Consider the following 24,922-nt stretch of genomic DNA (forward strand, 5'->3'; position numbering starts at 1 on the left):
TAGTAAACAGCGAGGTACAAGTTCTCTGGATCCTGTTTCTTGGCGATTCTCACTTTCTCCAACATGTCATCCTCCAACACCGTGTTGCTGTGTGCAAAAGCTCCCGCTAACACTAAGACGTGGCTGGCGTTCCACTCCACCATGTCCGGCTGCATCTTGATGGCTCTCTAGAAGTAATCTTCAGCCAGCTTTTTGTCTGTGCTGAAATTCATCAGGGTCCAGGCTTTTTCAGTGTAGATCTCTGGATGGAGCTCGTCCTGGGATGGAGATGGGTATTTATTCATCAGGGCGTCGATCTTTGTCAGATAAGCCTGACTCTCTGCTTGGTCTCCCAGGTGGTGGTTCAGCCAAGCCAGGTTCCCGTAGTTCACCACTAACCAGGGACCCTCATCTGCACTTCTCATCTGGCGGAAGGCCTCTGCAGCCTTGTTGAACAAACTCTGGACATCTTTAGTGAGCCCCAGCTTGTATTGAATGAACCCCCGCAAGTTGTAAATGTGACCCAGCCAGCAGTTTCCCTCCTCTGTGCCGATGTCCTCCAGCTGGTCACGGAAACGGAAAAGTTTGTTCCTGCTGTGGTCCAGATCCCAGGTGAAGTGGCACTGCAGGGCCTCCAGTTTGGACACCAGTGTTGTTTGACTCTGAGCAGCACTGATGGAGAGTAAAAATAACAAATATTAAAACACATCACCAGTAGGTTAAAGCGACTGTTTGTAACTTCTTACACGTATAAATCACCCGGGTCGGTGTCCCATGCGCGCTCGCATATGCGCGCTCGTCTGTGGCTACGCTGTTCAGACAAGACTCCAACACAAACTACACGGAAGCACCAAAACCGCAAAGTTATATCTAGTGATGCCCGTCTTGCAAAACAGTGTTGGCCGCGGTCGGAGGACGCGGGGGAGACCATAGCTTTGGTCTCCAGGGCTGGAGTCTCTGCTCCTCTGCCTGCCTGCCTTCACTCAGCTTGCTCCACCTCTAGACGTTCATGCACGCACACTAAACACTGCAGAAGAGTTAGTTTAGCTCTGAGAATATCTAGTGAATGTACGGTGGACGTTTGTGCAGAAATAACTGCTGCAGCTCCTCCAGACCAACAGAGGTTTTCCGTGTCTTGTGAAGTGACAGGGCTCCGCAGCAAGAAACTTTATCGTCTCCGACCGGGTGCCGGTGTCTCCCTCCGGCTGCGGTCGGGAGGCTGAAGCAGGAAAAGCCAACACTAGGATCAGCATTGATTCATGGAGAGACCTTCGTCTGGTCAGCTAACATTACTACCAAGCAGGTGAAATATAGAGTGATATTGTGGTTTTAGCTGACGTGTGTCGCCTCACTGTTTTGAGCGATGCTCGTTCATGTCTATATAGAGCGAGCAAGCGCGAACCCGAGCCTGACTTTCGTTGACTTAAAGGCCACAGGTGTCGCTGTTAACAAGCATTTCTGATTCTTACAAACAGTCCCTTTAAAGCAATATGCTCTTAAAGTGGCAGTAGGCAGTATATTTTTGGCATCATTGTGCAAAAATTCCATAATAACCTTTCAGCATATTGTAATTCAAGTGTTCTGAGAGAAAACTAGACTTCTGCACCTCCTCATGGCTCTGTTTTCAGGCTTTAAAAAATCTAGCCTGTGACGGCAGACTTTGACCAATCACAGGTCATTTCAATGAGAGAGCGTTCCTATTGGCTGTGCTCCGGTTATGTGACCGGAACTTGGCGTTCCTTCACCAGATTTCACAATGGCGGCGGCGTCACAAACTTTCTCATTTTACAGCTAAATCGTGCACTACAAGATAATTCTGAAAACATCTAAGGCGAGAAATAGGCATTAACGTAACATAATATTGATTCATATTTGATCAGCGCTGCAGTTTGACCGTTTGGTCGGAGTTCGCGAGTGATTGACAGCCAACTCTCATAGACAGCAGATGGATATCAGACCTCAGATCAGATCTTACTGCTTCTTTTCCTCCGGTCTGTGAAATCTAGCAGATACCGTTAGGAGCGCCGGAGGACACCAGAGGCAGATGATTTTTTTCAGGTTATCTGTCTCATGCACTACTGTCACGATATAGTCAAGTTTTATAAAAATAACTTTTTTTAATCATATTTGCTCTAATCTCTCCTACTTCAGCTTTAATGTACGTGTGCTATGTTTGGATAACCACTGTTCATCTCACAGGAAGGAAATAAGGAGGGAAAGATTTTCTTTTCTATTTGTTAGTTGCCTTCTGGAGCTGGAACACAAAATAATTTCACTACACATTGTACTGTGTATGGTTGTATACAGTATGTGACAAATAAACGTGATTTGATTTAATAGACAGCAAGGAAATAAGGAAGAAAGGAAGGAAGGAATGGAGGGGGGTGGAAATGGATTAAAGAGTATTAGAGGATGAAAGAAGAGAGTATAGGAAGGAAAAGAATATGGACCAACAGACGGCTGGAAAGAAAAAGTTGGCTTAAAGATAATAAGGAAAAGGAAAGTAGGTATAGAAGTAAAACTTGAAATGGGAACAGATGACAAAGGAAGGAAAATTAGTGGATTTAAAGGAAGGAAATGGGTAAGGAAATGAGGGAAGGAATGGTTAAGAGAAGAAGCAACATGGAGGACAAGAAGGAACAAAGGATGAAAGAAAACAAAGGGGAATGAGGTATGCAATGAATAAATAAATAAAGGAAGAAACAGAGTGAGGCAGGAAGAGAAAAAGAAGGAGGGGAAGACAGAGGGGAGGAAGAAAATACAGAAGGGAATAAGGCAAGAGATAAGAAAAATATGGCTGAAAGAGATAAGGAAGGAGGAGGCAAGTAAGGAAGGAAGAAAATGACAGAAATGGTGTGAGACAGAGGAAAGCAAGGAAGACAGGAAGGATGTAATGGTTTAAAGATAATAGGATAGTAATAACAACAACATTTAGTATTTCTCCACCAGAATTATAATACTGGAGGTGGGATGAAACTTTCAGAAAACAATCGATTCATAATAATTGTTAAGAATAAGAAAGAAAATACAATTTTTAAAATTCATGTGGCCCTAGCTGAAAGGGAAGAATGAAGAAAGGAAAAGAACAAGAAACAAGAGAGAAAAGTAAGAAGCCTACATTATTTACTCCAACAATGATATGAAATGCAGAAGCAGCTATACTCACCTCATCATTCAGCTGTTTCCTCGACTCAGTAGTTCTCTAAATATTGGGCTGGTTTTTGCTCTTGATGCTGGATTTGGGTTCGCTGGTATAAAGTCAGTGATGTCCAACTTCTGCTTTGTTGTAAATGATGTGATGTTGTTGAGGACGCAGCGGAAATGTTCACGAAGTCGAGGCAGACTGTAGAGGAGGGGCATTTGTGTTATGTTCTGGTTAAACAAAACGTGGACCCAAAAGCAGCACACACTAGTCAAGGTGAAAGTTGAAACAATATAAGAATTTATTAATAATAATAAATTTGAACGGTGGACAGGGCAGGGTTTCTCAGAGTCCAACGTGGCTGGGATTAAGACTGAAAGTCTTAAAGGGAGCGAGGAGCATGGGGAATGGGGTTCCAGTGTTCCTCCAGATGGTGATTCCAGTCCACTTGTGATCCGAGGGGAAGCAATGATGTTGGAGAGTGAGCAGGTAGGTACAGCAGGAAGCGGAGGCAGCTGGCAGGTAAGTATACCACTAGGACAAAAAGGACAAAAACTGGATGAGCACAAAAAGGTACAAAGTGAGCAGATACAAAGTCAAAAAACGAACGAGCAAGGTTAATGATCCTTCAAACGGAGAAACACCAGTGGCAGAGGAGGAGAGAGAGTTGTGTGCATATTCTATCCAACTTAGGTGAGCGTTCCAGGAAGTTGGATTTGAAGCGGCAACACAATGTATGGTGGACTCCAGATCCTGATTTGCTGTCCATTAGTTTGTGGGTGGAAACCAGACGACAGGCTGACGGTAGCTCCCAGAGCGTGGCAAAACGACTTCCAAACCTGTATGATGAACTGAGGACCACGGTCTGAGACGATGTCCAAAGGAATGCCATGAAGGCGGAAGACATGATTTGTCAAGAGAACAGCGGTCTCACGAGCTGAAGGAAGCTTGGGAAGACCAATGAAATGGGCGGCCTTGGAGAACCGGTCCACAATGGTAAGTATGGTGGTCATACCATCAGAAACAGGCAGACCGGTGACAAAGTCCATGCCGATGTGAGACCAAGGACGACCAGGCGTTGGTAAGGGGCGGAGCAACCCTACAGGTGGTCGATGAGAGGTTTTACCCCGGGCACAAACAGAGCAGGCGAGGACGTATTCCTTAGTGTCACTATCCATGGTGGGCCACCAGAAATGTTGTCTGAGGAGTGACAAAGTCCAACTAATTCCTGGATGACAAGCGAACCGAGAGGCATGTCCCCACTGCAGGACCTGAGAGCGGACTGACTCTGGAACAAACAGCCGATTTGCAGGTCCTGTGCCTGGATCTGGTTCCTCCTGTTGCGCCTCCCGGACCGCTGACTCAACCTCCCAGGTTAAAGCTCCCACCACCAACGATGCTGGCAAAATGGTGTCCGACCCACTCGGGGTCTCCTTTAAGGCAAACTGGCGAGACAGGGCATCAGGCTTGATGTTTTTTGAACCAGGACGGTAAGTGATGGTAAAGTTGAAGCGGACAAAGAATAATGCCCACCAGGCCTGATGGGAATTCAGCCGTTTAGCTGACTGGATGTAGGCAAGATTCTTGTTGTCTGTCCAAACGATGAAAGGGGTCTCTGATCCTTCCAGCCAGTGTCTCCACTCCTCCAGAGCCAACTTCACCGCCAATAGTTCCCGGTTACCCACATCATAGTTGCTTTCTGCTGGAGACAGGCGTCGAGAGAAGAAAGCACATGGGTGCAATTTCTGATCAGGTTTGGAGTGTTGAGAGAGAACAGCCACCACCCCAATGTCTGAAGCATCAACTTCAACCACAAACTGTAGAGATGAGTCAGGTTGCACCAGAATTGGTGCGGAAGTGAAGCGGTCCTTTAATAAGGCGAAAGCCTGATCCGCCTCAGGAGATCACCGGAAAGGAACAGCAGGAGAGGTGAGTTTGGTCAAGGGAGCAGCAATTCTGCTGTAATCCCAGATAAACCGGCGATAAAAGTTGGCGAACCCAAGGAACCGTTGTAAAAGCTTCCTGGAGGAGGGTTCGGGCCACTCTGCCACCGCTTTAATCTTTTCCGGGTCCGTCTTCACCTGCCCACTCTCGATGATGTAGCTGAGAAATCCAACGGAGCTGACATGGAACTCACATTTTTCAGCTTTCACGAACAATTTGTTCTCCAACAGTCTTTGGAGTACTTGGCGGACATGATGCTGATGTTCTGAGAGATCACGGGAATAAATCAAAATGTCATCAAGGTAGACAAAGACAAAGCGGTTCAAAAAATCCCTCAAAACATCGTTCACCAAAGCTTGGAAAACTGCAGGTGCGTTGGTTAGTCTGAAAGGCATTACCAGGTATTCGAAGTGGCCCAGTGGTGTATTGAATGCCGTCTTCCATTCGTCTCCCTCACAAATTCGTACCAGATGGTATGCGTTCCTTAGGTCCAGTTTGCTGAAGATGGTGGCTCCCTGTAGTGGTTCAAAGGAAGAACTGATTAACGGCAGAGGGTACGTATTTTTGACAGTGATGTTGTTTAAGCCCCGAAAATCAATACATGGACGGAGAGTCTTATCCTTCTTGCTGACAGAAAAATCCTGCCCCTAGAGGTGACGAGGATGCTCTGATAATGCCAGCAGCCAGTGAGTCATTAATGTATTTCTCCATCGTCTCTCTCTCTGGCAGTGACAAGTTATAAAGGCGACTCGAGGGTAAGGTGATACCAGATAGCAACTCGATAGCACAATCGTAAGGACGATGGGGTGGCAAAGAGAGAGCTCTCTCTTTACTGAATACCTCACTGAGGTCATGATACTCTGCAGGCACAACCGACAGATCAGGAGGAGCAGACTTTGGAGGAGCAACACTGACCTCTACCGGAGGCAATGCGGACTGCAGGCATGATGAATGACAGAAACTACTCCATTCAATGATCTTACTTGTGGTCCAGTCAATGTGAGGGTTACGTTGCTTCAGCCACGGATGTCCGAGAACTAGAGGAGTCTTAGGGGCTGAAAAAACAAAAAACTGAATTAACTCACAGTGTTTACCAGACAGAATAAGGAGCAGAGGCTCAGTACGGTGAGTGACAAGAGCTAGGGATTTGCCATCTAATGCCCAAACTCTGACTGGAGAATCTAGAGGTTCAGTACAGATGCCCGCCTGAGAAACCACTTCTGTGTCCAAAAAACTCTGCTCAGCACCGGAGTCAATTAAAGCTAATAATGGCAAAGAGAGCTGATTATGACAAAGTCTGGCTGGGATCTGAGTTCTGGGTCTGGAATTACAGGGGGTTTCTGATGTGCTCACCAGTACCCCCACAGCTACTGGTGAGCCCTGTCCTTTGGGCGGAGCGGACAGGCAGCAAGAAAATGTCCAATTTGACCACAGTAGATGCACTCTCCCGCTCTGATCCTTCTCTGGCGTTCAGCGGGAGTGAGACTAGCGTGACCAACCTGCATAGGTTCTTCAGACTGAACAGAGGTACTGGGGGTGGAGCCATGGGTATCGGGAGTACCGGGGGCAAGTCTCGCGAGAGGAGACGGAGCGGCATGGAAGCTCCCGGATGTGTGGGACTTGTAGTTCTTTTCCCGGCGTCTCTCCCAAATACGATTATCTAGCCTGATAGACAGTGTTGTGCCTTCAGTTTTGGGGAAGTAGCGCCCCCTCCTGGGCCTTTTTATTTCTCGTTTATTTTGACATGCACTTTGACCCGGAACCGGAAGTCGGCCATTTTAGTTTCAGAATGCAGCCACATTTTCGCTAATTGGTCTCAATAACCATCTGCTGTAATCCTTCCTTTTGTTTATGCCTTCGAAAGCATCGTCTGTAAGTATTGGTTTAGCACAGACCATAGAACAGTATCTTGATTGTATTTTTGTGAAGTATATTTTATAAAGCCTAATTTTTATACTTCTACATTTTATACTCTACTACCTTAGCTTAACCACATGTCATTGTCATTTATTGTTGTTATTGACTATTGACTACTATCATTACGTACAGTAACGAATAATTCCAGTGTGCCTAGAAGCACAAGGCAAAGCCTTGTGCAAAGCACACTGGTCTATTATTCGACGCGTTTATTTCTTCTTCTGACTTCTGCCTAAAGTTTGGCGCGCTACTCCTCTGGCAGCGTTGCCAACACCTGTACAAAAAGTACATCAAAACGTGCGGAATGATCGGGAATCGTGTGCTATGACCTGACTAAGAGATTCGCGCAGCGGTTTCTGAGAAAATTTTGCTCTATTGGAATGCATTGAAAATCAACGTGAAGAGTGCTCCTAAACACTCCTCTTTGGGGCCATACAGAGTCGCCATACTTTAACGTAGAAACGGGATTAAAAGTTTAAACGGGTCACGAGACTTGGGACTTTATTTGGCCAAATGGACATTTTTTGATAGCTGGCACGGTTTTCACGAAATCGCAGTTTACGTTTTGCGAAATTTTCAGACCGTTTCAGATTTTATAATGGGTGTGTATTGCGTGGGTCGTTAAGGGCTAGAGCGCGTGACATCATCGCTAGAGTGCGGGAAAGCTTTGAAATCTTTTGAAAATTTTCCAAACAAATTGCTCTGTAGCCCACAACGTCCACTCCTCATAGATAATTAATACATCAAAACGTAGGTATTTTTGTGCCGGTCGCAGTCATGTAGCTATGGAATCAGTCGGACTTACACATCTGGCGACACATGCCTGAACGTGAGAGCAACTCTAGGCTGTGCTCCCATAGGGCCCCATATTAAATTTCACAGAATTTTTTGGATCAGAGAAAAAAGTTACTACTTTTCGAAACTGCCGCCAAAATCACATTTTTGACACTACAGACCCAAATGTTTCACCATTTGTTCATCAGAGACTCCTAACTGGTCTCATGAACAATCTAAGCGATAGGAGTCACGGTTTCTGTCGTAGAAGCACTTTTATGACATGTACGTCTCTGGTTAACTCCTATTATAAACTGCCCCACTGCAGCAGTGGCCAATCACCACGGCAACTTCAGATTGCTGCTAGACAGCTGATTCACATTAGCCAATCAGAGCAGGCTGACTAACACACCCACACCCACACACACACACACACACACACACACACACACACACACACACTATTTACTGTATCACTCCATTTCAGTGAGCCAGCATGCTCTAAACCAGGGCTTCAATGGATCAGGGCCATAATTAATGTTATTAATTACACCTGTGATTAAAAGCCCCCAACTCTCATTGTATGATAACAGGAACTAGGTATTCACCTACTTTTCAAAATAAAGTCCCTCAACTCTTACTGTTTGTTAACAGGAAACTAAACACTCCTCACGGCCCCCCAATCACCATGGCAACCACTGACAGACACGCACACAGCGAAAGGGTCTACAGTGATGACCTCACTATGGACCTCAGACAGTCTGAATCTGCCCCCCCTCCACACACACACCACCCCTAGCCCCCACCCATCCCCCCAGCACCAGGCACACTGGTCAAAATTTCTTGCGACATTTTCTAGTTATATTATATTACACTACACTACAATTATTGACCAAAGGATTGGTTTACACACATAAGATGCATTACTCACAAAACAATTACAGTTTATTATACATGTATGTTATATACTCATAATATACTTAGTAGAAAATAGTCATTATATTATATATTATATAGATATAAATGGATTACATGGTAATATATATTTTTTTCATTGTTTATAGTCATTCCCAACAGCCTTTACTGGAGCACAATACAGTATATCACAGATCACATGGTTAAGATCATATCTGCCTGTTTTACACTCTTTGGCCACCAGGTGTTTTGTGTGCACATGAAGCCTCGAGAAATGAACCCTTTTCCGAACCAATTTGCTGGAAAGCTTCAAAGCTTCATGAAGCTTCAGCTCGCCATCATTACTAGTTACACATTACGAGCGTAGAAGCTACAAAACACTTAATGTGTACTTGTGTATCACATTAATTTACGATTATCTGAGTCCCATCACACATTCAGCCTGCAACACACAGAAGCCACCATCAGAGCGTCTCATCTCTGCAGGTGTTAATGAGGCACGACACGCTGCATAGCTAGGCTAACGTTAGCATGCTAGCGGATTTAGAGTTTTCGTCCTTGGCGATGCGGGTAAATCACTATATATGGTTCTAAAGTTTGAGCTGTATATTTATATTAACACTGAGTCTTCCAAGTGAGCTGGTGCTTTTTACAAATGTGAAATTATTAGAGAGAAAAACCCACGAGACTCACCTGCAACAGCTGACAACGTGCGCCACCGTGACCGGAAGTAATCCTTGAGACGAGCGGCCCAGCCAGCCAATCAGAGCTGAGGTCAGTCCGCTCAGACCCGCCCTCTCAGGTAGCCCAAAACATAAATAAAAAATATTAGAAAAACGACTCCAAAATCTTGATTATACATTGACATCTGACAAACGAAAAATACAATACAAAAAAAAAAACAATTTAAATGAAAAATGTAACTGATTTACTGTCTCAGTAAACTGAAATTGAATTGCAAGAACTGAATTTTAAATGTGAGAACTGAATGTGGACGGATATAGAGAGGTGAATTTTCAGTGAGGATCGAATACAGTTTCAGAGCAACTAAATTAAATTTCATAACATTACATTGTTTCAAGTTTATTGTAATTCAGTTCCAAACTAATAAATTCAATTTCAAATTATGCTATCTATTTAGTTTTTCAATGCAATTATTCAGGTTAAACAATACAAATTTATGCGATTCAAAATTCATTTTCTAGTGACACATATTTCTGCCCATACGCTACAGTCTCCGTAAGACAGTAAAGTCGGTCGGGCATGAAAAAAATAAATAAATAAATAATGTAAATTAATGTCAATCACAAGCAATTAAAAGGCAAAGGTAAGTACATTCACACAATTGCAACAACAATAAAAGCACAAAACCAAATTCTCTCAAAACCATCTTTATTCTCAAGAGCCAATTCACATTAGCTGCAATCATAGTCATCCTCCACGCTCATGTCAAAGCACTGCCCAGAGCTGGACAGTGGATTACCGGACGACGTGTCCAGTAAATACCGAGTGCAAGACAGCAAATATTGGAACAGAATAATTTCCTCATCTTCTGTTTCGCTGCCACAGATTCACTCCTACACACACTATCTCACTCCCTTTCTCTCCGTGACGGTTTTCCAGTACGTGTTGAACAGAGGAGTTGAACAAGAAGACACTCAAACACACAAAGAGAGAAATCTGTGTTGACGGTGGATGACTTTTTTTCTTTGATGCTGGTTACACTTTGACCAAAGAGTTGACCTTAAATGTGTTCAGCTGTGCTGCTTTGTACTGACAGTGAAGTCCAGCTACAGTCATTTTTTTTAAATAGTAGAACTAATGCTGCACTAATTGAAATGTTTTTTTCTTTAACGTCTTGCTCATAGTTCTTTTGCAGAGAAATGGGTTTGAGAGCAAGATACTGTATTTTTTTTCCAACGCTATGCAAAACAATATCATGTTCATATTATGCTAACAACATCCGTAAAAAAAATCTGCAGTCTGAAAATATACATCCTTTTTCCTTTGTACTGTAAAATAGCTTTTCTATGGTGCAACTCTTGTTATTGGTTTTTTAACTGAGTAACCATAAGAGTAACAACCTTGTGGGAGAGATAACAGCGCACTGGCACCTCTTCAGGAACAGTAAACATCATCTGAACCAGCAGGCAGCATTGACTACGTTTACATGCACCGACAGCTCTGTGCATATGGCAATTCAAGTAATTGTGGTTATGTGTGTGACGTGTAATAATCCAACATACGGCCATTAACTCCAGTTTGTACATAAACAACAAAAACACAAACATTTGTGTCGTAAACTAAAGAGGTTAAGCTCTGTAATGCTTACTCTTGATTTGTATTTTGATGTTTTTGCAGTTTTAGTTCAGTTTATTGGGGTTTAAAGCTGCACTAATTATTTATTTTATATGAATAGTGAGTCAAATGACTACCTGTAATGTGAAGTGGTCGCTTGCAGTGACAACCCCACATCATGAATCATCACAAGCTCTTCGGCGCTACGGAGCATTTTAGCATCTTTCAGCTCATTATTTTGCTTTTATGGCCCACAACGTTACCGTTTTGATTCTGTCTTAATGCTCTCATCTACTCTTTTACCAGGCAGCGGTTTTCAGGAAAAATCTCAGGTAAATCTACTGTACACTCAGTCCATTCGCAGGAAAAGGCGTATAAATGCCACGATAATGCACAAGCCGTTTAGCGTGCAATAAGTACGCCTTTCTTGATTTCTGCGTGTCATTTGTAAGCCGTTTGACTTTTGTTTTGTAAGTTACATTAGTGACGTTTGTCACGTGTTTTTATTGACGTTGGTGGCGTGTTTTCCATAGTTGTTTCTGTACACGTTTTACTTTGTTTTCTTACTTATTTTAAGGCCAAAGATGGCATTTTTCCTTACCCTAACTAAGTGGTTCTCTTGCCTACACCTAACTGCGGACGTTTGTGTGGCGAAAAGCGGCCTTCAAATGATACGTGATAGAGTCATGACACGCAGAATGTCCGTGTAATGTCGTGGTATTTATACGCCTTTCCGTGAGGCCGGGTTGGTACACTACCTCCCCTCCACCAGAGGGCAGACAGACAGAGTTAGCAGCTAGCTGGTGAACAAACTGAAGCACTTACAGCTCAAGAGCCAGATATTTTTCTCAGATTAGAGATTGAGGGAGAGTGAATATTAGATTTACATTCATCAGGTCACCAGAAACACAAAATTAATGCTAGCTGCACATCTGCATGTGTGTAAATAGGCTTTTATAAAGCCATAATTTGTCAAATGAGTCTGATTTTCGCGAGTTATGAAGCACTGCCACCAAACGGCCAACTAAAACTGATAAATGCAGCTTTGAGGTTACTGTAGAGAAGTTTGGTTAATGGTGAGGTAAGGTTTTGGTCGCCCAACCTGGTTGAGCTAACAGTTCATTCCTTTAAAATATCAAATGAAACTTATCAAATGACTAACATGGCCTTTACAATAGAAAGCTGAAATGTCACGACTAAAGAACACTGCTGTAATGTAATGGCTTATTACCCCGTTTGAACTGGAAGTTGGATTTTTGTAAGTTTATCTTCGAAACTTTTTTGGTTTTCGTTTGCACAAGATGTGGTGAGTTCGTTAGTGTGCATTAAGGCATTATTAGCCAGGTTATGAACTCACCCGATAATCTGGGCTAGAAAACTAGAATCTCATCTCTGTCAAGAATTTTTGAAGTAGGACTTGTGAGTCACCTGAAAGACCATTAACTTTGAAAGTTCATACTTTGACTATAGGAAACCTGGGGCTGGCTGCACAGGCAGATTTTATATTTAAATAAAAGTTGGTATGCGGCCGTCCGCACAGAGCCTACGTGTACATCCTCTGATGACAAAATTGACATCACGCGGACACGCGGAAGGTATAACTCCGGCGTAATGATGTTCTGTTTGTGATGGATGTGCAGATGTACAAACGTTTGCTAACCATAAGTAAAGGTGCACTGTGTAGGATCTGGCGGCATCTAGCGGTGCAGATTGAAACCAACTAAAAATCTGTGTGCCAAGCGTGAAGGAGAACCAACGCGAAAACGGGAATGGCCCGCGCTAGAGCCAGTGTTTGGTTTGTCCGTTCTGGGTTACTGTAGAAACATGGAGAGGACCCGCTATGTAGATATAAACGGCTCATTCTAAGGTAACAAAAACACAACGATTCTTATTTTCAGGTGATTATACACTAAAACAAAATATTATATTCCATTTCTGCCGATAGATCTCCCTAAATGCTACACACTGTTCCTTTAATGCAGCTATGAAATGCAAGTGTCTTAACTCTCATTGTGGCCCTTCACCTGTGCAGGAAATATTTACAGAAACTCAGGAACTTAACTTGCATTACGACCAGTGGAACATGGTTCCAGTTTTGGTTCCTGGGCCGTAGTTTGTCTCTTGCTCCTGAGGTAGTAGCTACAGTACCTATTGAAGGTCCAGCAGCTATCAGGGTGGAGTTAAAGCCTCCAAACTACTATAGCACGCGTACAGCTTTCATTCACACTGAAAGCAAGCAAGCAATAGTTGTTGCTAGCATAGCATGGGGCTTAGCGTGAGGATTTCTTTAAAATGTTGACGTTTAAATAAAGTCGTGCAGCCGAATTCCTGAGACTATAGTCTAAAAGTCTATAAAAAGAGGTAAGAGAGAGCAAGTTAACAAGAGGATTTTGTTTCAATGCATTTCTGTACTAAAGTAGGACATCAAACAGTCATGTAGCAGTGCATTACAAAAGACAACCAGACATCGGTGTTGTCATCTCATCGCATTAAGAAATTAAGTCTCTAACAAAGTTGTCACTTTTTTAATGCTCGTTAGTCTGATCCTCACGGTTCTTCAGATGCAATAGAAGGACTTTTAGGTCCTCATTTAGTTCCTGAGTTTAGTTCCTGGGAGTATTTGGTTGAAAAGGGAAACACATTCTCACTCCCGACTCGGCAAATACCGCCACTTGGTCAGTGCTCCTTGGCATCGGAGACCGACGCACGGGGTACCTCTCTTACGTTACTTATGGACGGACCAGGGACGACGTGTCAGTATACGCTCGTTATACATGCATAGTGTCCTTTCAAAATAAACTTTTTCACGGGAAGTTTAGGTTTAGGCAACACAACCACATAGTTAGGGTTAAGAAATGGTCATGGTGACGTTAACGGCTCACGTGACTGATGATACCGTCGAGTCACAACACTAATGACTCACAGGACTGACGATACCAAAGAATCATGATACTAACGACTCACGTGACTGACGATACTAACGACTCATGTGACTAACGACTCACGTAACTCACAATACTAACGACTCTCGTGACTTACGGGACTGATGATACCAATGAGTCCCGATACCGACGAGTCACAATACTAACGACTCTCGTGACTCACGTGACTGACGACTCGTGACAAAATAAGTCAACGTTACTTTTAGTTTCACACGGGACACAATCACCGGTCTCCTGGTTGAAAGTCTAGTGTTTGTTTTACCCATCCACCACCCCTCCCGTCCGCCCTGAACGGACTTTCACGCTATCAATACTACGTCACTTGTTCCGACCGTCGAATAACGCCACAGGTTGGTTTACATTGGAGTAAGTTGAAAGCCCGGTTTGTCACATACTGTCGTTAAAGGGTGCCTCTGTGCGTCGGTATCCGATGCCGAGGGGCGCTCCCCAATCGGCGGTGTTTGACGGTTGGAAAGGGTCATTAGACGAGCCTAAGAGCAGAATTAAGACTGACCTAACTCTATAGATCAGTCTAACATTTGCATGTTTGTGCAACCAGCCCTGGTTGTGATAACTGACCAGATTTATTTCACGTTTTCCACTTTTGTTCATCTCGTCACTGCCCGTTATTTAGGTTCAATTTGTCTATCGAGCAGAAATAAAAGTGATTAGAAACTAACAGACTTATTTTGATCTTTGCTGTATTTATTTCTACTCTATTAACTGGTTTATTAATGGCACCAGGCAGGCTCAGTCACAGGATATCAGAGGCTCCTGCAAAAAAAACTAACATGAAGACGACCTCAACAGGACTATGAACGACAGGGGTGCATGTAAACGTGGCCAATGTTACTTTTCCAAATGGCTCTGGCTCAGCACGGCCCGGCCCTACAACATGTCAACCGGGCCCGTCTGAGCCTGGGTGCCTCCTCCCCACCCCCCAGGCCATTTCTCTCCCTCTGATTGTCTGTGCATTTATTTTGAGTCTGTACAGTTTGTGAGGTGTGTGTGTGAGGTCCGGGTCATTCAAACACTGCAGCAAGTCTATTGCTTTGATAAAAAGGCATCACTTCACAGAAAAGAGGGGAAAAAAAAATAAAACACAAGCTGCTTTGAGGAGTAGTGTGAAGCTCGAGAAAGAAGCGAGATATACAGAGCAAATGTTTGTCACATTGCAAAACGACGAATACCATAGAGAGGCTTTTTAGAGCAACGACAACAAAAAAAAAAAATCCGGCTAAAAGAAAAGAAAGGAAAAGAGCGCTACGTTTTCACAATCTCACCAGCGTTCTCAGTGTACCTCGCTGATGATGAATCATACTGTTCTTGGGCCAGCCAATGCTCACTGGTTGGTCACAGTGATGGCGTCTGACCCATATGTTCTCCAGGCACATGCATATACATGTGCATGTGGACAGTATGTGTAAAGGTATACCTGTGCATGTTTGTGTGTTGGTGTACAGTATATGCATGCCATCATAAGAGGGTGGTGGGCTGTTACACAAACAAATCATTTCTGTAAATAACAATACAGTTCAATCAGCCATTTCCGCCAACCCACCATAGCACCATGACGTCACTGTTTTAACATACTCTCCCTTGTTTTCAGGGAGGCGAAATCACTGTATGTGGGACGAGTGAGGCAACGTGTCCGAGATGAAACACATAAAACTGATACTGGCTGTATAGAAGCTGCTAACGTGGACTATAAACACGAGTCCGAGGGACGACTCCATGTGAGCGGCATGCACTAACTAGCATAGCCCAGCAGGGATTCAATAAAGAGGGCATCATTCAATTGATTTTGGCACAGCATGTGGCATTAATACACAAAAAAACAAGTACTATGTGATTGTCTTTTCCTGACATCATTGTCATTATGTGCTTTAGTTAGTCCTGACATGTCTCTGGCAATGACGAACATTTTTTTGAATGCTGCGTTCCATTCAATGTCGGAAGTCTGAATCGCCAGGCGGGTAGGTATCAGGAATGATATATAAAGATGGACGACGACAGCGTCTCCACTTCCTCCCACTGTACAGAAGTGAAGCCAAAATATCCCGATACGGGAGCTGCCGTCTTGAGGTTTTGACGTCACTTGCAGCGAGAACCTGCGCAGTAGCGATCGGGCGGTGGAGCCACGGTATCGAGGTCACTCGCGGCTGCAGCTCGTCAGTGAGAGAGACTCAGAACCGTCAATCTGGACGTCTCACCCCCTTTTTATAGCATCAAAATTAAAACCAAACTTATTATTTGAATGAACATTTGAACATACATCAGCGTGATAAGAATTACCTCAAATGACAGGAAAATATTATTTGACGTGTACTTTGACTTTTTATCTTGGCCCATGTCCCATCTGCTAACATGGAGGAGGCGGGACTTATGAGCTATACTGCAGCCAGCCACCAGGGGGGCAATCCAGATGTTTTGGCTTCACTTTTGGGGAGCTGTCTAGTCGTCCATCTTTATATGCAGTCTATGGTTGGACTTTACAACCTTAGAGTGTTTCCATGATCGTTTGTTAAAACTATGAGTGGAAAAAAATATTGATACACTTGAGTATCGCGATATGGTTTTTTATGCTACTGTATCGATTCTCAAAAACGCTATTTTTAATTAATAGTTCACATGCAAAGATTTGTGGCAGACGGTGGCTCAGATTGCATAAAAAGTAGTGCTATGAAGTTAGATGTTTATGGAACTTTTTAACTCAGATTGTATGCATATCGTGGTTTATTCTTCAAAGAATAAATAATAAATCCTAAGAAATGAGAAGCTGGATCTAGGGAGTTTTTGCTTGAAAATCGTAATTATTTTTCTGTTGGTCAACTAATCGACTTGATGTTGCAGCTCTGCATTTGTAACATGCAACTATCTGCTTCATTAGAGCTTGGGTCGGAGCTCTGTAAACCAAAAAGTTTTGGTAAAAAGTACGTCAAATATGTGTGTCACAGACATGGAGTCTCTCTGTTTATGTTTGCCGGTTAAAGGGCAAACATAAAGAGTTCCTAGAATAGGTCTTATTCCATTAGCACCCACTCATAAATTCCGCATCGTTAATAATAGTTTGCCTGATATTTCCTATGCTTCCTGTATTTTCTTCAGTAAACAGTGCGACACATCTCTGAGTAGATTTTGAATGCAGAGTTGCTCTGGTGGAACACATGTTAACTGTTGTCATTTCAGAACTTTAACATATACTATGGAAATTAAGTTGCGCTTAAATTACCCGATTTTTGAATGGAGTTTGGTTTGACGTTTTCAACAAACTAAAACATACAATGTGTCAAAGGCAAAGCTATCTTTCTTGCATATCTCTGACCTTAAGTGTCAGATAAACATTCTTTGCATTCATTTGGCAGATATTTTCATCCAAAGCAATTTACAACTCATACATTTCCAAAATAAATCTAAGAAATTTGATTTTCAAAACATCATCCCCTTTCATTTCTTAAATACTTTTTTTCTTTTGCAATGGCCCTAATATGTTGTCATAGTGCAACAGCTAAAGTTGTCCATGATATTTAGCAATATTTGCTTGCACTCACAATTAAAAATTCAATGTTTAGCTACCTATAGCAAAAGGCAGGTATTGGGCAGAAGTATGCTCATAATCTACTGTGTGTTTTGAGTATTACAAACAGTATTGTTGTGTAGTGTTAACGGCATATGCTCAAATAATGTTGTATCAGAAAAGTTAAGTTGCAAGATCTTGCCCAGGTTGTCGGAGTTCTGCCTCGAGTTGCTGTTCCGTTGCAAAATTCAGATTTTTCCGACATCTCTGGAACGCCGCATTATGACTTAACGTTTATGTTGTGTGGCTACCCAGAGACTTAAAAAAAGGCCTGTGAGCTGTTGTCCATTAGAGTGAGTGTTGCTTGTGTTAATGGGTCAGGTCACAGTATGAAGGTGAGGCACTCACCAGACGGACTATATGACAGTTAATATACCGACAACTGGGTCCAATAAAGTCGAGCAGGTGGGAGAAAAAGGCTAACGGATCGCTAACAATGTATTTTTTTCAGGTGAGCAGCCATTTTTGAGTTTTTCAACTTAAATGAAGGAAAACATTTTGCATGGTTGCTAATGAATGAACGCATGTTGATAAAACCACCATTATGCCAACTGTACAATCATCGAAACAAAAAAAAAAACTTATGGTAAAATCCGAGGTGAGAGGTTATATCCACAATAACAACAACAAAACAAACCAAAATAAAAACAAAATGCTATTCACATGTACCCGCACTGTAAGGAATGGTTCCATCCAAAACTAGAGCAGAGAGCGACTCCTAAACTATGGAATGAAGTGACACTCAGTAGTGCTAATAGAAAGTTCATTTGTGACGGGCCTTCTGCTGGTTCCACCCCAGAGACCACCAGGGTGCCCAGGCGCTGACGTATGCACACACACACATACATACACACACACATACATGCACGCAAACACACACGCAAACACACACACACATACACTAAAATCCATTGGTCAGTCCTCGAAGACCTCCAGGAAGAGCGGAGGGAATAACTCGGTGGGACACTCCACCTTCATGTGAAGGAATCGGCTGGCGTGGCAGGCGCCGATCATCCGCAGATCCGTCACCTTCATTAGCAGCTTGGGCCAGAAATGCGCCAATTTGTGTTTGCGGTAGTTGATGTAATGTTCAAAGGCCAACAGGAACTCCTCTTGGCAGCGTTCAATTCGCTCCACGCTACTCAGGCCCGGCCGATCTGATGACAAAAAAACACACGATGATGTTATTAGTTAGTTCGCTGCTGGAATTTAAGGCAGAGAGTTTATATGAGAATTAAAGCTGCAGTTGGTAACTTTTATAAAAATAACTTTTTTATCACATCTGCTCAAATTGTCACTGTATTCTGACAGTAAGTGTCAATTTTGGCAGCTTAGTTTAAAGGTCCCATATTGTAAAAAGTGAGATTTTCAGGTCTTTTACATTATAAAACAGGTTTAAGGGCTATATGAATACCGTTAAACTATCAAAACGCTCAATATACGAAGAAATACACACAGCCAGCCCGTATTCAGAAATTGTGTGTTTAAAATAAGCCGTTAGGATTTCTGTCCATTTGTGATGTCACAAATATACAATATTTAGACCATTACATGGTTTTAAATGTAAACATTCTAAATGTGTCCCAATGTGTTTATTTCCTGTTGCAGTGTAAATAACATCAGCTGACAAGAAGTAAACATGGACCCAAACTGTTGCCTAGCAACGCAACTCTGTTGCAATTCCGTTGAAATGCACTAAAACGGAGCGTTTTAGTGCATTAGTCTGAATACAGGTATATTCAGACAGACAGTATGAGGAAAATAAAGTATTATTTGAACATTATAGCATGTAAACATGTTCTAGTAGAAACACAAAATACAAGTATGAACCTGAAAATGAGCACGATATGGGACCTTTAATTTCAGAAGCTTTTTTGCTATAAATTGCAAATAGTTGTAATTATTTAAACTTTGCACCAAAAACAACTTTAAAACCAAAGTTTCAATCAATTTTCAATCCAAAAACATTGCTGGAGATGGTATTGATTAAACCCTGGTGGCTACTGTAAGTGTGCCAGAAGACGAGACAGATGGGCGGCTTCACCCCGTGTCACATCTACATCATGTACAACACACAGCAGAACGGTATTGATCTTCAATGAGATGCAGAGCGTCACACAGAGAAATGGTGCCAGAGCCAAAACCAAGCTAGCAGGACAAAGCTCCTCACAATGATTATGGTGATTAATTGATTGACCTGTAGTTTGGTATGGATTTCATGTCAAAAAAATACTATGCAGGAGGTAACAAAGCATTACTGGACATAAAAGACCTTTGTGATGCTTTTTCTTATTGTGTGTGCGCAATCCCATGATAAACTATTGCTTCACTGGTCTATAGAATATACAGTTTTCATTCATTGCTTGTAAAATGGTCCGCAGTAATGTAAAGAATAAGTTAATGGGCTAAAATAAAGACGGAACTAATCAGCGTGCGTGATGAGGAGTCTGGACTCCAGGTGCTTACCGGATGAAAGCAGGATGACCGCTTGTAGAAGAGCCACCTCGGAGTCATCCAAGTTAAAGGAGGACAGCGACACGCCAAGGTCGAAGATGGCATCCGAGACTACGCCCAAGCCCCCGTTCTTAAGCTGACCCCGCGTGACCGCCATCTCGCCGTTGAGCGTGAGGGTCTCGCTCTCTGGATCATAGCGCACGGCAGCTCGCAGCGACATGATCTCCATGCAGCAGCCTTTCAACAGGATGATCTGGTCTTCACAAGGCAGCTGATTAGAAGGAGAAAGAGGCTGTTAGTAGAAGATATGGTTAATCTTAAATACTGTACAAATAGAGTGCTGAAGGAATGAGTCCTAAAACCCGGAAATTAGTTAGTATTTCAGCACTTCTGGTTCCCCTCGTCTGGAAGTCGATGGGTTTTTAGTTAGATGCCTGAAATAAGGTCTGTGGTTAACACAAGCTTAACAGATCTTTTGTTCTACTATATAAAATACGTCAGTAAATATCCCACTCGTGAATTTTGAAGCTTTTACGTGTCTTAAAAAAGGCGGTTGCTAACAAGTAAGTTTAAACATCATCACGCTAAACACTAGTCCGCCTTTAGCTCAGTGATGGTGACGTGAAGTCATGCAACCGTGGTGTTTATAGCCTTACGTTAGCTTTATATCTATCTATCTATCTGCTGAAGTTTTTCTTCTTACAACTTTTTTTTTTCGCAACGCAATTCAGTTGCAATTCCATTGAAATGTACTAAAACCGAGCGTTTCAGACTGAGGGTAAATACAGGTATAATCAAGCAGACAGTATGAGGAAAATAAAGTTTTTTTTAAACATTAAAATATGTAAACATGTTCTAGTAGAAACCCAAAATACAAGTATGAACCTGAAAATGAGCATGATATGGGACCTTTAAGAGAATGTTGCTTCATGAGGCCCAATATTTGCCATCTGTGACAACAGCCACATTTGTAGTATTTACTCTAAATTAAAGACGGATACACTCATTGTTTTACTGTTTAATTGTGTTCTACTTTTAAATCATTTAGTTTGCTCTGGTTTAGTGTTAAGCACTAAAAAAGTGCTATACAAATTAAGTTATTATTATTTTGAGGCCTATGTGGAGAGCATACTTGAGATTTTAAGAAATCAATATACATTTTTTCACTAAATAAACAAATCATTTCATTTTTTACAATTTCGTGTTACTTATTGGCTGACATTTAAGCTGTTGCTGATATATCAGTGATAAGCTAATACCCCCCCAAGAACATTGGTGGCTTTACTGTAAATCCACTGTAGCGTGACCGCAGCATTAGAAACTCAAACAGGTGTCAACAGCTCGACCTCTTTCGAGGACGCATCATGAACTCTCTATTGTCTCTCTACATGGAACTTACACTCACCTCACAAAACATAGGCAGTTTTTTGGCAAAGTCCACCACTCGGGTTATGGCAGGGGTGATAATTTTTGTAAACTGACTGAAGGCTTCTATATCCACTTTGTTTCCTTCAGGTGTATTGACCATGGACGCTTGACCAATTTCCTCAGGCTGAAACAAAGAGAGAAGGCCAGCGTCAGAGCAGTTTGAATAAAAACATTAAAACAGCATGTAGAATCTTTCCTATTATTGAGAACAGTATTGATCTTAGCATTATGTATAAACAAGGAGCGTAAAGCGGTCAAATACGATAGTGGAAGAACTGAGTGAAGTGGTTTGATAGACGCATTCTCAATACCAACTCATCAAATACCTTGGTCAGCGCCCCTCTTGAGTTACTTTTGGACGTGTCAGGGACGGCGTGTCAATATATGCTTGTTACAATGCATAGTGTTCAGAATAACCTCCATTTTACAGGAAGTTAGGTTTAGGCAACACAACCACGCAGTTAAGGTTAGGAAACGGTCGTGGTTGACGTTAACTTCACTGACTAGCGACTCACGTGACTGACGATACCAAGTCACGTAACTAATGACTCACATGACTCAAGGAACTGTCGATACTAACAACACACATGACTAGCGACTCACAGGACTGATGTTGCTAACGACTCATGTGACTAGCAACTCAGGTGACTGCCGATACCGAGTCACGTAACTAATGATTCCCGTGACTCACGGGACTACCGATACCGAGTCACGTGACTAACAACTCACATGATTCACGGAGCTGATGATACTAACGACTCACATGATTCACGAAGCTGATGATACTAACGACTCACGTGATTCACGAAGCTGATGATACTAACGACTTACGTGACTTCCGATAACGTCTCAAATGACTAACGACTCACATGATTCACGGAGATGATGATACTAACGACACACGTGACTAACAATTCACACGACTCACGGGACGGACGATACTAACGACTCGCATTACTAATGACTCACATGACTAACAAATCACATGACTCACGGGATGGACGATACTAACGACTCACATGACTAACGACTCACATGACTAACGACTCACTTGACTCCTGGGACGGACGATACTAACGACTCATATGACTAATGACTCGCAGGGCTGACGATTCCAACGACTCACGGGCCTGAGGATACCGATGAGTCTCATGACGTTACGTTTAAACAAACACCGGTCTCCTGGTTGAAAGTCTTATGTTTGTTTGACGCATCCACCACCCCTCCCACACGCCCTGAGTGGACCCTGAGCGTCACTTGCTCCGACCATTGAATAGCGCCATGGGTGGGTTGCCTCCGTGCGTCGGTTTCCGATGCCAAGGGGCGCTGCACAATCGGCGGTATTTGACGAGTTGGTAGTGAGGCCGGGTTGGTTAGATTCAGTTTCTGGTCATTATGATGTAAAGATGTGAAAGTGAACGCATCACTACCGGCATGTAGCACTCATATACCTATCGCACATAATTAAATGTGTTATGCATGTACATGTAAACTACACACTGTGTCAAGCACATGCTGAAAGGCAGTACATCAGTTTCACTAAATATCTGTGTCCTTACCTTAGTTTCCTTCACCCCCGCTGCACTCTGGTCAGAAGTATAGAATAAATTACATGTTATTTCATTAAGAAGCATTGCTTCCTCGACCTGTTGGATAATCAACAGGAATCGTGAAGTTTCAATGAAGAACCCGTGTCAAGCCAACTAAAAAGAAAACAAGTTAAAACTGAAGACAGATGAAAGAGTGCAGATAGAAAACAGGTGAGGACAGAGATCCAAGATGGGTTTCTATGGCGAGACTCAGGCTCAGGACCGCGACTTCAAACGGGTCCTCAGAAACACTCGACGACACGGAAATGTAGTATTTTTATCGTCAAATATATCGTCTTTTTAAACACAACTCTATGGTCATCACGGGACACTTACACGACGAAATCAATCAAAATTTAATCACAAAACGTTTCCAAATTATTTTTTCTTATGTTTTTCTAAAGGCGTGAACACTATTTTACGGTAGAGTTTGGCTAAAAAACACAAGGTAACGCGATGAAAGCGCAAAAGTAGTGAAATATTCATGTTAAGTGTCTCATGCAAAGTGACTTTCCCGGAAAGTTTAACTAATTTAATTTCCGTAGTCGTCTCAAAATCAGAATATTACGCAACGATGAGATCCTTGTACAAAAACGGTCCTCCCCTTAACACAAACCTGCTACTACACCCGTTAAAAATAAACATTTCAATTCAGTGTCACGCTTTTACGAGTGTTGTTTCTGATCGCGCCATGGAAACCCAAAATAAAGTCAACAGTTGAGACGTTTCAATCTGGACAGAGCGATTAAGACTTTACAGAAAAAAGAAAACAAAATTAGTCAAAGAAGGGGGTGAGGCGTGAAATCAAAAGCTACAAACAGAAAGAGAGAAAAAATGAAACAGCACAAAAATAAGCAAGTTATTAGTCATTAGCGATTAAGAATCATTGCTTTTAAAAACAAAGACAAGAATAAGATGTTCCATTATAAATTAGTGCTGCTGCGTTGAGGAACACACTTTTCTCCATCGTCCAGCTAATTCTCCCCACTCTACAAGGAGATACAAAAAAAACACAGGGACATATTAACACAGGGAGCAGTGGTGGGTGGTGGGAGTGGAGGAGGAGACGGGGCGGGGGGTGATGTGGAAGGGATCTGTGAGGGGAGGGAGGGGGATTGTATAAGGCAGGGTAATCGATACGATGGAGGCTTGTGGCGAAGAGGGAGGGAGGGAGGAGGATGTCTCACCAGGAATTTCCGCTTCTGCTTCCAGTGGTTGCCCTGCGCGTTCGTGGCCATATGGGCGTCAGTCACCATACGGATGAGGTCCCACTCCTCCTGGGTGGGCTCCTGTCGGTCCCACACTGTCTTTTGCAGCTCCTCCTTCCGACGGCGCTCCCGGTTCTCCTCGATCAGCTTCCGCTTGGCTAGTCTCTTGCTGTCGTCCAACACCACTGAGGAGAGGAGAGGAGGGGGCAGGAGGAGAAACAGAGAGACCAGGAGAGTGGACGGGAATGAGGAGGAGCAGGAGGGGGAAGCACAAAATGATGAATTGGTGACAAAGTTGAAATTTTTTTATTTATTTTTAAATAGCAATTTATGTGCAGGCAAGCATATAATTCAACATATATGAAGAATATAGTTTCCAATAATACGTGAGTGATGAATAACTAGTACTATTACTAGTTCTTACAACTGCTCATAAACTCAACACAACTAGCTAAAATAACTTTTTTCCCCTTTGATAAGTACCAGTAATTACTTCTTTACAGTGCAGTTAAGTTCTCAAGTACTGTACTTTAGTATAATATTGAGGTACTTCTACTTTACTTGAGTATTTCCATTTTAAGATACTTCATACTTCTACTCCACTACATCCCAGAGGTATATATTGTACTTTTTACTCCACTTCATTTATTTGACAACTAAAGTTACTTTGCAGATTTAGATTATTAATACAAAATTGTAATCAACTAATAACGGATGATGTATTTATTATAGGAAGTGGAAAGTGTTCTCTGGGC

At 42.6% G+C, this 24,922-nt stretch overlaps 2 protein-coding genes across 14 annotated transcripts in view; both read right to left on the reverse strand.

Moving 5' to 3' along the window:
* Window positions 1-167: 167 nt before the first annotated feature.
* On the reverse strand, window positions 168-3,315 carry LOC119503530 (interferon-induced protein with tetratricopeptide repeats 5-like). Its single transcript, XM_037795371.1, has 2 exons — window positions 3,146-3,315; window positions 168-651 (listed from the first exon to the last, which is right to left on the reverse strand). The coding sequence occupies exons 1-2, from the start codon at window positions 3,151-3,153 to the stop codon at window positions 168-170; spliced, it is 492 nt and encodes a 163-aa protein (XP_037651299.1). The 5' UTR covers window positions 3,154-3,315.
* Window positions 3,316-10,046: 6,731 nt separating this feature from the next.
* The window catches only part of thrb (thyroid hormone receptor beta), a 133,912-nt gene continuing 119,036 nt past the window's right edge, over window positions 10,047-24,922 (reverse strand). For 11 of the 13 annotated variants that reach the window (XM_037794890.1, XM_037794887.1, XM_037794880.1 and 8 more), the window contains 5 exons: window positions 24,147-24,352; window positions 22,930-23,016; window positions 21,348-21,494; window positions 19,955-20,213; window positions 10,047-18,645 (listed from right to left, as the gene is read on the reverse strand). In XM_037794890.1, coding sequence (XP_037650818.1) covers window positions 18,404-18,645; window positions 19,955-20,213; window positions 21,348-21,494; window positions 22,930-23,016; window positions 24,147-24,352 — 941 coding nt within the window. In that variant the 3' untranslated portion in view covers window positions 10,047-18,403. The remainder of the gene's footprint in view (window positions 18,646-19,954; window positions 20,214-21,347; window positions 21,495-22,929; window positions 23,017-24,146; window positions 24,353-24,922) is intronic. The other 2 variants (XM_037794891.1, XM_037794893.1) reach the window with 1 other exon arrangement.

Source organism: Sebastes umbrosus, chromosome 15 (assembly GCF_015220745.1).
Source record: "Sebastes umbrosus isolate fSebUmb1 chromosome 15, fSebUmb1.pri, whole genome shotgun sequence".
NCBI classification, from domain to species: Eukaryota; Metazoa; Chordata; class Actinopteri; order Perciformes; family Sebastidae; genus Sebastes; species Sebastes umbrosus.